At 33.9% G+C, this 12,500-nt stretch overlaps 1 protein-coding gene across 8 annotated transcripts in view; it reads right to left on the bottom strand.

The window, feature by feature from the left end:
• dlg1 (discs large 1) overlaps window positions 1-12,500 on the bottom strand; it is a 671,410-nt gene that overhangs the window by 217,522 nt on the left and 441,388 nt on the right. For 4 of the 8 annotated variants that reach the window (XM_068350729.1, XM_068350728.1, XM_068350730.1 and 1 more), the window contains exons 1-2: window positions 7,486-8,391; window positions 3,759-3,865 (exon numbers count right to left, since the gene is read on the bottom strand). In XM_068350729.1, coding sequence (XP_068206830.1) covers window positions 3,759-3,865; window positions 7,486-8,085 — 707 coding nt within the window. In that variant the 5' untranslated portion in view covers window positions 8,086-8,391. Of the gene's footprint in view, window positions 1-3,758; window positions 3,866-7,485; window positions 8,392-12,500 lie in introns of those variants that run through there. The other 4 variants (XM_068350732.1, XM_068350731.1, XM_068350733.1 and 1 more) reach the window with 2 other exon arrangements.

Genomic DNA, 12,500 nt, shown 5'->3' with positions numbered 1-12,500 from the left:
TATGACTACAGAGTAGTTCTCTGGCGTCATTGGCTGGGCCTCCCTGGTCCTAACTGTGGTAGAGAGGAACATGGGGCACCAGTGTCGTGACCAATTTCTTGATTCTTCTATCAAGACAGCCCTTCAGGTAGTAAAAGCAGTATTGTAACTTTCATATAACCGAATCTAATAGACTTTACACCAAGACCTCTACTGACCAACAGAGTAGCGGTATTATAAAAACCATCTTTTTTTTCAAAGGGCTCTGTTCTTCAGAAACTAAATTGAATTCTTGCTGTCTTAATTCCTGAATTAGGTAGCATTTCAAATTTGTGGGTATAGACTGGCATAGGAAGAGCATAAAAAGACGGAAATGGAAGGCCATGTCTGAGGCCTTTATCCTGTAGTGGACTAACAACGGATGATGATGATGATGGTGATGATGTCAAAGGTTAGTGGCTATGAGGTTCAGGAGGCGTCAAGCTACACCTTGCAAAAAATGATGTCAAGAGACTACAAAATATGGCTAGGGCAAATAGGATCATTAATTTAATGCTTGAAGGCATTATCCAGCCTCTAATATTCAAGATATCTTAAATAATCTCGAATTATCTTGAGGAAAGATCACCATCGTCATCATCTCCTCCTACGCCTATTGACGCAAAGGACCTCGGTTAGATTTCGCCAAACGTCTCTATCTCGAGCTTTTAAATCAACACTTCTCCATTCATCATCTCCCACATCATGCTTCATAGTCCTCACCCATGCAGACCTGGGTCTTCCAACTCTTCTAGTGCCTTGAGGAAAGCTAGCGTACATAAAATTGAAAACAAAAAGATCTCAAGAAAAGTTTGAAATCCATTGGGAAGTCAATTTGCATGCCACTAGACGATAAGAAAAGCTTGTAAATATAATAAGTCAGCGGTGACAGCGGTATAGCACCAGACCAGAAATCAATAAACCTTAGACCCCTGACGCTACATTTCTCACCGGCTGAAGTTCACAGCTATATCCGTTCTCGAAGAAAAGTTTCTTTCAATAATGGAATAACTTTTTTTTTAATTTTTTTATGCGATATCCGAGACTTTTTTTCTGCGTTGTCCGAGTCAGATTTTTTTTCTTACCCGAGACAGTTTTTCCCGGTCTTCTAGTTTTTTTTTTTTTTTTTTTTTTTTTCAATATGATGACGGTCGCAAGCGTTGTTCGAGTTAGTTTTTTTTTTCTTACCCGAGACAGTTTTTCCCCGTTCTAGTTTTTTTTTTTTTTTTTTTTTTTGCAATATGATGACGGTCGCAAGCGTTGTCCGAGTTAGTTTTTTTTTTCTTACCCGAGACAGTTTTTCCCCGTTCTAGTTTTTTTTTTTTTTTTTTTTTTTTTGCAATATGATGACGGTCGCAAGCCGTGTAAAACGATATGCTTTTGAGCAATGTGGACGAAATGAGAAGAGGTACGAGCCTCTCCTCAAATTCTTAAGGGGGAGGGTACATCTAGTCTCGTATTACTAAAGAAGAATAGAATGCTATATCTGGAACTAGAGTCAGAAAGATAAGACGGGAAAGGATATATCAGAGTTGTAAATAATTGAAATGAAACTATTAAACGAGTTTCAAGTGGTTTGAGAGAAACTAATAGGCTTAAAGTGATTACCTGTCTATAGTGGTGTCAATTATTTCCTGTAGGACATCACCTAGAGAGAGAGAGAGAGAGAGAGAGAGAGAGAGAGAGAGAGTTACAAGGATTTTTGGGTCTCGAAAACTTTTTAGCCCATAAGTGGAGACTCCATTTGTTTTTTGGGTATATCAAGTTAATTTAAGCATTTGGAGAGTTATTTTATAATTTAGCTGAACTTATTCTTGAATTCGTTTACGGTGTAACTGTTCGATACATCCGCTGGAAGTCTGTTCCACGCATTTGCTATTTTGTATACAAAGAAATTACCACATGGAGTTGTGCATCTTTTCAATTCCAGTTTGAGACAACATTAAAACAAAATGAACCGAATATCCCGACACCAAGACGTGCTCCCATACAACATACTGTACATGTACACCAACGCATGACGCATGTACGCATGTACCAAGGCGTTAATTGGCTCCGCTACAAAAGGCTGTTTGTCGACAGTTTGTCGACACCTGTCGTTTATTGGAATGAACAACAGCGATCATCAAAGCAGAGCCGCAAGAGACATTTCAATGCGATGTGACCGAGTGACATTTAGGACAGACTAAATAAAAGTGTAGCGTTCCGAGTGTTTTAAAAATATGTCGATCCATGTTCAGCGGACATGAGAGAGAGAGAGAGAGAGAGAGAGAGAGAGAGAGAGAGATTGTACAAACACGAACAACTTACATGGAAAACATATATTAATATTAAGGTTTTCAAAACATATAAATCCAGATTTAGCTGAAGAGAGAGAGAGAGAGAGAGAGAGAGAGAGAGAGAGAGAGAATTGTACAAACACGAATAACTTAAATGGTAAACTCTCATTAATATTAAGGTTTTCAAAATATATAAATCCAGATTTAGCAGACGAGAGAGAGAGAGAGAGAGAGAGAGAGAGAGAGAGAAAAAAAAAACAAAATTGTACAAACACGAATAACTTACACATGGAAAACTCATATTATTAAGGTTTTCAAAATATATAAATCCAGATTTGGCAGACGAGAGAGAGAGAGAGAGAGAGAGAGAGAGAGAGAGATTGTACAAACACGAATAACTTACATGGTAAACTCACATTAATATTAAGGTTTTCAAAATATATAAATCCAGATTTGGCAGACGAGAGAGAGAGAGAGAGAGAGAGAGAGAGAGAGATCGTACAAACACGCATATCTTACATGGAAAACTCATTAATATTAGGGTTTTTGAAATATATAAATTCAGATCTAACGGATATGAGAGAGAGAGAGAGAGAGAGAGAGAGAGAGATTGTACAAACACGAATAACTTACATGGAAAACTCATATTATTAAGGTTTTCAAAACATATAAATCCAGATTTAGCAGACGAGAGAGAGAGAGAGAGAGAGAGAGAGAGACTCAGCTTTGCCCTTGATTCTATTTGTATTACTTACATGGTAAAATTAAATACTAAAAAATATGAATTATTCCTCACGGTTTGCAGAATAAAAATTTCTGAAAATAACAGGTGGCGAGGAGAGCCGAGAGTAGTCTTAAGGAAATGAAGATATTAAAAGTGGTTAAATACATTTTAAAATTAATAAAATCCTTTTTTTTAGGCGATTATTCATTAGTATCAAGGGAATTAAAATCTTATGACATTTAAATTTCAAATAATTTTAATGTGAAGATTTGTTTAATTTAATTCTATAAAACTGGTCTTTTAATTCTTTTTCATCAACTTATTATTATTTTGTAAGTATACTTAAGAGTACTTAAAATCAAAATATAAAAAAAAACTTTCTTAAATCTCTTCTATGATGCTAGTCTAATATTACATTGCAAAAAAGCAAACTACTGTTGATAATACATAAAAAAAAAGAAAAAACTAACAAAAATTGCAGTGAAAACAATATACTACCAACCACATGAAAAATAAATACCTGTGAAAAAATGTATATTATTATTCTTAAAAAAAATAAATACAGTCTTCTCAAAAACATTGGCTAACAACGGCATTTAATAATCTACACCCTGTAATATCGAAGGGGGAAAAATATCCATTGCACAAAGTGAAAAATTCTGAACTGAAAAAAAAAAATTATGAAGTGAAGGAGGAGTTGTCTCCCCCTTCTGCTGCCACCCCTTCGGTATACATACCCAATGTGAGGGTTATCTGTGCCCCCGGCGATGCTGAAGCCAAGCCCTTGGTTGCCCCTCTCGAGGGTGATGTCTTCCGTCTCCCACTCGTCCTCGCCGCCATTGGTCTGAAACGAGGAAGAGGAGGACGTCAAAATACTTATTTATAGAATAAGATAAAATACAAATTTTTCATTTGTAGTATACTTTTCGGTCTTCGTGAAAAGTGTACTTGTTGGAATAAGTTCGTCATGTATTAGCAGGGCTTCGTACTCATGCACGCAAGCACACCACACACACACACACACACACATATATATATATATATATTTATATCTATACATATATATATATATATTTTTTTTTATCTATATATATTTTATATATATATATATATATATATGTGTGTGTGTGTGTATATATATGTATATATATGTGTATATATATATGTATATATATGTGTATATATATATATATATATATTACTAGGTATGCAATGAATTCTAATAGCCATGCTTTCTCCATTATGAGGTTCAATACTACATAGTATTCAAGAAGTTTAATTACTAATCGGGTAGTTGAATCCGCAGAACTTCAAAAGTTCAAGCTCGCAGCAAATGTTTTTATGTTGAACAGGCTGACATAAGTCTTTTTATAGTTTATATGTGAAAAATCTGTTTTTAATGTTACTTTTCTTAAAATATTTTATTTTAATTGTTCATTATTTCTCATATATTTTATTTTTTTCCGCGTTTTCTTTCCTCACTCGGCTATTTCTTCTGCTGTAGCCCTTGAGCTTATAGCATCCTGCTTTTCCAACTTGGGTTCTAACTTGGCTAGTAATAATATATATATATATATATATATATACATATATATATATATATATATATATACTGTAAATATATAGTGTGTGTGTTTGTGTGTGCGTGTGTGTGTTAAGCACGGAGCCGTATTGATAGAGGACAAACTTGTGCTACAAGTACACTTACTTATAAGACTGATAATTATCAATGTATTACTTTTCCTATTTTTCACGAAACACTAATTTTTGATGGCATCAAAAATTGACCTGAACCAAAAATTATTTTATTTTTTAATTACAGAATAAGTAATGTTTTATATGAAAACTGAAATAAATATATTAGAAAATTAACATTTAGGATTTTACTCAAACTTATTGATAATTTTTATAAATGTATATCTAACATAGTAGTCCTTAAGATATATAAGAAAAAATAAAATTAATATTTCTTTAATAATCGTGCATCCATTCTTGCCGAAAGAAAACTTATTCTTCTAGACTAGATAGATATGAAAATAGACTCTTAACTATACACAACCCTATAACAATTCATTGAAAATATTTGTGCCTTGAAATCTATGGGTAATAAAAAAAAATCAACATATAAGGCTTTTTTTAAGGTTTTATCATCCAATGGAATAACAGGTACCAAAAAAAATACGTCACAATCACTGAAGTTTGTCTACCAATTTAAATAAGAAAAACCTAAATTATAATCACGTCAAAGAGTACATTGTAACATCTATCAATATACAACAAAAGTTTTTAAATTTCCTGTACAGTATATTGAAGAAAATAATTAGTAAATTATAGGTTTTTTTGTTTCGAAAAACAACTGCCGATACATTCGAATTATGGGAACGATAAAAAAAAACAGGAAATTAAATGAAGTGTGTTAAACAAAAACAAAAGGATAAAAACACGCTTCTCAAAAATAAAATAAAGAAAATCAAGTCAATAAAGTAAGACAATTCTTAAATAAAGAAGAAAATGAGGCATCATGGACGACAGACATCTCAACATGGAATGGCAAAGTCGCTCGGAATGCAGCAGTGTTGCCATATATGGGGATTTATCCCTAGATTTGGGGATTTTGGATGTCTGATGGGTATATTCTGCACAAATTTCTATGAAGAAGAATCAAAGATCAGTTAACCTTTATATTGTTGCATTTAGTTTACTTACACGTATATGAAGTATAGTGAGTAATTTCTATATTAGTAATGCCTACATGATCAGAAGAAATTACATTTGTGGAAATGGGGATTTTTGGGTTGTTTTGGGGATTTTTTATTATGAGTTTTGGGGATATTTAGACTAACCCATCTGGCAACACTGGAATGCAGTACGTGGCAGAGATGAAAGATGTACAAATTCATTTTAAATCGATATGATAAAACAAACACTCTTGAATAAGGAAAAAAAAATATGAAAGCATCAAAGGAAATTATAAATGGTGGAGTTTACTTGAAAACATTTTTCTGTTGCTTTTAACCATAAAATGCAGATACTCTTTGGAGAAAGCGTGACGGAAAGTTTAACTTACGGCCTGACACTACAGCAGCTCTTGAGGTTTATCAAGTATTGATATATATATATATATATATATACATATATATATATGTATATATATATATATATATATGTATATATATATATATATATATACACACACATAATATATATATATATATATATATATTAATAAAATAAACTGCACCTCCAAAAATGTATTCTAACCAATGTATTTCAAGTGCCTTGGGGAGCCCAGTTGAAGACCCAGGCCTACATGGCTGAGGACTATGAAGCGTGAAGTAGGAGATGATGAATGGAGAAGTATTGATTTAAAAGCTCAAGATAGAGACGACTGGCGAAATCTAACCGAGGTCCTTTGCGTCAATAGGTGTAGGAGGAGATGATGATGAGGAGGATGAATGTATTCCATCTTTATTGAGAAGCGAATAGACAAATTCAGGAAAAAACTACGCTTACTGATTTTATAAATTTTTTTTCAAGGGACAGAAATTCTATTTCATTACAACACATTAAAAAATGTGAAGTTTGATGCGTTTGAAAAATAGTCCAATGTCACTTTCCATTTTCCGTAACAAGTTTAGCACATTCGTAAGTGATAACGTGAATATCGTTATAATACTCAAAAGAAACAAGTTCATATTTACATTTCACCTTTGAAGGATAAAATTTGTATTTTACATCTATTTTAGTACAACTTACTTCATCTTTTCGATCCCTCAAAGAAAAAAATCAGTGACGAAATTATTGTTTATTATTAACGAAATCTAGGAAAAGTTCATTAAAGTTGGTTATTATCCTTCCAATAATGCTTAATTAGAGTTCTCTTGCTTGAGGATACACTCGGGCACACTATTCTATCTTATTTCTTTTCCTCTTGTTTAAAGTTTTTATAGTTTATATAGGAAATATTTATTTCAATGTTGTTACTGTTCTTAAAATATTCTATTTTACCTTGTTTCCTTTCCTAACTGAGCTATTTTCCCTGTTGGAACCCCTGGGATTATAGTATCCTGCTTTTCCCAAAAGGGTTAAGGCTTAACAAGTAATAAAAACAAATAAAAACAATAATAATTCGCTTATAAAGTACTTAAAATGTTAAACAATAATAGTTTACCTCTAACTGTAGGACAAAATCCAGCCAGAAACCAACACTATACATTAGAAAACCGCCAAAATTATTTTTTCTTACTTAAAGGTTGAAGTTCTAAAAATTAATTTGTCTTGCCACGCAGCAATATTAAAAACTAGATCATAAGCCCTTTTTTTATTAGCACCATTTAAAGCAAAATAACCAAATCTGGAAAACAAGAGCAAGACCCAAAACATGGACATGACCACTTTCCAGTAATTAAAACAAATGTCAGCAGACCACATGAATAAATAGCCCCTTGATAATGACATACTTACGAGCCTTTCGTATATAATATGCGCCATGCTGACGTCATTCTCATCATAGAATGTCCATGAACTGGCCCCAGTCCTAATGGGCGACTGATTTCTCGTTCGCCTTTGGGCGCGAGAAATATTATTATTGTGGAGATTATTTCTACTGACAGGATCGTCCTTCGGGTTCGACCGATCCTTATCCTTCTTGGTCCCCGTCCTTTCCCTACGCTTGCCCTCCCGAGAGCTACTCCTCCACCGGCTGAAGAGATCCTGACCGGCATTGGACCTCCGGGACCTGGAACTCACGAACTCGAGCAGGTGGCGCTGCTCTTCGTCGCGGCACTGGTCCCGAGCTCTGGAAGCCTCCTCGAGGTTTCGCGCGGAGGGGACGTTTGCATTCTCGAAGTCGCTGATCATCATGTAGCGGGTGTTCCAGTTCTCGTTCTCTGTACTGCCGTAATTCCTGACGTTAATCATGTTGTGGGTCGACCCTCCGGCGTCCCAGACATCGATACTTTCGTCAGTGTTCAAGGAATGGCGATTATTCGACGACCTCCTGCTCTGGTGTTTGTCATTCTCCCGGGTGAAGTGGGACGTCTTCCTCCTGGTGTGGGACATCATACTGAAGGCGACGACGACGAAATTATTTAACAACTTTGCAAATGTTTAGGTCACTTCTTTCAAAGGTTCTCACTTGGGTCAGAGACTAAGAGAGATTGTTACTCAGGCACTAAAGGAATTCTAGTCTCGATTTCTGCTATGCTCGAGATGCACTACAATGTCATGATATTCATAAAGCTTGGGCAGGTACACAGGTGACACGCAAGGTCATTCTTCATTTTCATAAGGTATTACTAATCTAGTTTGCTGTTAGCAATCAATCAAAACGCTCTGTTTGTTAGTAGTGTTCATGGTTGCTAGAAACTGCTTTTGATAAAAAAAAAAAATATATATATAAGGTATTAGGAGATAAAAAAAAATTGTATAAATATGAATAGGTAATAATCAATAATTTGTGAAAGATTGAGTTATATCGTATTTCAATTAAATACTGTTGAAAAACAAAATTGAGGTTATATATACCAAACTCGGTAAGAATAAACTGAGGATTTATTCGTTATGTTCTCAGTGTTGATTAAAAGACAGTGGTTAAATAAGTCACCAAATTTTAACAAAGGTTGATAGTTAGTTCGTAAGAAAATCATTACGATTGACATCTATCGAAAAAAAAAAAATAAATAAACTCAGATAATAACGTATACTCTAATATGAAAATAGATCTTACTTCCCAGTACCAGTATACGCTACCCGTCAAAAATAATGGCTAAATATTTAGATAGCTATGCACACACGTAGACATAGATTCAACCCTTCCCACCCCTCCCCCTTTCCTCTAGAGGTACCCCCTTCTCACCTGGGTATGACCACTCCCTCTTTCCTTACCCGAGGGACGGGAAGAGATCCAGCCGTTATACGTCTAGCAATGCTGTTACGCATGACCAGGAAGAATAAATATATATATATATATATATATATATATAACATATATTATATATACATCATATATATATATTATATATATATATATATATATATATCCAGACATTTGCTCTTCATTATACAGGGGAGAGCATCATAGAAAAATTATGTACCAAACATTTATGCTGGTTAAAATACGGACTGTTATCATCCATAACATGGTATGGACGACAGTGGATTACAGAGAGACTCAGAAGTAGACATGGGTAGAAGGAACCGGCCCCCACTAAAAAGGAGACAACAACCTACAACCCCCCCCCCCACAAAAAAAAAAAAAAAACCTGCTTCCACAAAAAAGGAAACAAACTCCCGCAAAAAAAAAAAAAAAAAGACCAGACTCCCACAAAAAATGAAGGAACATATCCCCATAAAAAATGAATGAACAAATCCCCATAAAAAATGAAGGAACAAATCCCCATAAAAAATGAAGGAACAAATCCCCATAAAAAATGAAGGAACAAATCCCAATAAAAATGAAGGAACAAATCCCCATAAAAATGAAGGAACAAATCCCCATAAAAAATGAAGGAACAAGTCCCCATAAAAAAAAAATGGAGGCAACCTCACCAAAAGAAAGGAAATAGCTCCAAGAAAGATTAACCAACCCCATCCCCCCCCACCCCCCAAAAAAAGAAGGAAACAGCGCCCACAAAAAAGAAGTCCCCCACAAAAAAAAAAAAAAAAAAAAAAAGAAAACACTACCTAGCATCCTTCCTAATAACCCAAACAATCCTTAAGCTTAATAGAAAAATGAGTAAAAGGAAGTCTGTTCGATCTCCTCCTCCTCATGGAATATCCTAGAATCCTGGAAAGCAGCAACTACAGCGTCCTTACTGCTGTCTACACGTAACGTGGCCAGGGGAGGAGTCAATAACTAGGACGGTGTGCTCCTTTCGTGTGTGGGATATTTATGCAGTATTGATTCAGGCAAAAAGGTTAGCGGTAGACACCAGCATGCACAAGGAGAAAATCTCGTAGACGGAGAGAGAGAGAGAGAGAGAGAGAGAGAGAGAGAGAGAGAATAATTATTCCAAATTGTTAATTCATAATGCAGCAATGTTAAAATCTAATTTTGAATATGAAAACCTATTTCAAACCTTGACATAAATACGTGTATATTGAATACAGTATTCTGTCAATCATCAAATTCTTCTTGCTTTACAATACCGCCAGAAATAAAGCATAAAACCCAAATACTGATTTTCACAAGCACCAATTAAAAAAGAAAAATTAGAAATTTACTCTTTTAGCTATATTCAGTTATATATAAAATTCTCTTAAAACCTGAAAAATGTCAATAATCCAAACCCACTTCTAAATTCTCCAGTTAAAACTAAAAACTCTTCATGCAATTATTATAATAATTATTATCAGTTCAAAGTTGGAGCAAATGTTCTTATGTTGACCAGGCTGACATGAGTCTTTTTATTGTTTAAATATGACATATCTGTTTTTGACGTTGCTAATAGTTTACATAGGACATATCTGTTTTGACGTTGTCACTGTTTTTAGAATGATTTATTGTTAATTTATTCTCATCATTTATTTACTTCCTTATTTCCTTTCCTCACTGGGCTATTTTTCCCTATTGGAGCCCTTGGGCTTATGGCATCTTGCTTTTCGAACTAGGGTTGTAGCTTGGCTATTAATAATAATAATACTAATATTAGTATATAGTTTCCTAAAAATGCATGACATCTTTTAAAACCAAAATCAAAATATTAATATGATTATTTCATCATACATCACAAGCAAGCATATATACATTTGTGTGTGTGTGTGTGTAGGTTTTCTATGCATATCTCATAAAGAATCTATCAAACGAAGCCCCTGCCACTAATTAATAATTGGCACTAAGCACATAAAACTACGAGTTTACTAGATAACAATAAATCTATGTCTTTACTATCTTATCTCAGAGAAAGGGGGGGGGGGGCTGTTGGGGGGTTCAAACAACACCCCTACCCCCGTTCCCACACTGCTAGATAAGAAAAAAAACCACTATCAATTAGTTTTTCATTCATACAAAAATTTTATCAAGAGAGAGAGAGAGAGAGAGAGAGAGAGAGAGAGAGACCGTCAATGCATGATACACTTATGTATGTATCTACTGCAACGCCACAGACATAGCAGAGAGAGAGAGAGAGAGAGAGAGAGAGAGACCGTCAATGCATGATACACTTATGTATGTATCTTTGCTGCAACGCTACAGCCATATCAGAGAGAGAGAGAGAGAGAGAGAGAGAGAGAGAGAGAGAGAATGTCCATGCATGATATACTCATGAATATATCATAACTAAAACAATAGCCATAACATGTTATCCCGTATATTATATCAAAGTAAGAGAGAGAGAGAGAGAGAGAGAGAGAGAGAGAGAGGGGGGAATGGCAAAATTTCACAAATAAGTACGCATGTAATTATTTTTTATTTTGCAGTAAAGAGAAAAACGCGATGTCAAAACTGTGCAAACTAAAGTCTGATAACTGTAAATAAAAAAAAGAAAAAAAAAAAGTTTCGGAATCTCATTAAATTCTTTTTTTTCCAAACTTCCACAGCCATAAAAACGTTAATTGCAACAGCAAAAAATTTATTCATATTTTATAAAATTTAGAAAGATAGATTTTTAATTAACAATTAATAAATTACTAACATGATTTAATTAAAAGGGAGAAAAAGATTTTCAAATTCTTTAAACCAAAACAAAAATAAAAAATAAAACAGTTATTTCTTAACTACAATAAGAGGATGGAGAAACTTCATAAAACATTTTTTTTCCGCTTAACTCAATTACAAAAATAATAAAAAATAGAAAATTATATACTGAATAAAAAAAAAAAAGACGGAATTAGGTAATAGTTCTTAAACCATTCTAATAGTTCTTAAACCATTCTTCAAATATCAAAACGAAGAACTTCCCAATATAACAGATAAATTTCATCTATATTTTTTTTAGTCAGGTAAAAAATGAAAGCAAAAAAAAAAATAAAAAAAGAAAATCGGAAATTCCTTAAACCATCCTTCAAATGTTAAAATGAAAAGCTTCCCAATATAACAGATAAATTTCATCTATATTATTTTAGTCAGGAAAAAAAAAATCGGAAACAGAGTAGTTTTCCTTAAACCATTCTTCAAATGTTAAAATGAAAAGCTTCCCAATATAACAGATAAATTTCATCTATATTCTTTAAGTCAGGTAAACAATGAAAGAAAAAAAAAGACACGGAAAAAACTCCTCAATTAAGTCGATTAAAGTAATAACACAGTTGATGGAGCGTAATACAATACAGTGACACATGCACGCCCTCCATCGCCCGATCTTATCTAGCTGTTATCAATTCGAGCTATCGCTGAAACAGACACAATGGCAGTTGTAAAGACATCGAAAGGACTTGTGTTTACGTTCGTACCAATCACGAGACACCGATAACGACTTGGTAACGTACAATCTTCGAAATGTTTGTGAGTGCGTGTCGTGCGCATGCATTAATTTGTGACA

The sequence above is a fragment of the Palaemon carinicauda genome, chromosome 27, assembly GCF_036898095.1.
Source record: "Palaemon carinicauda isolate YSFRI2023 chromosome 27, ASM3689809v2, whole genome shotgun sequence".
Lineage (NCBI taxonomy): Eukaryota > Metazoa > Arthropoda > Malacostraca > Decapoda > Palaemonidae > Palaemon > Palaemon carinicauda.
The sequence above is the reverse complement of the archived record's forward strand: the minus strand, read 5'-3'. Positions and strand labels throughout refer to the sequence as shown.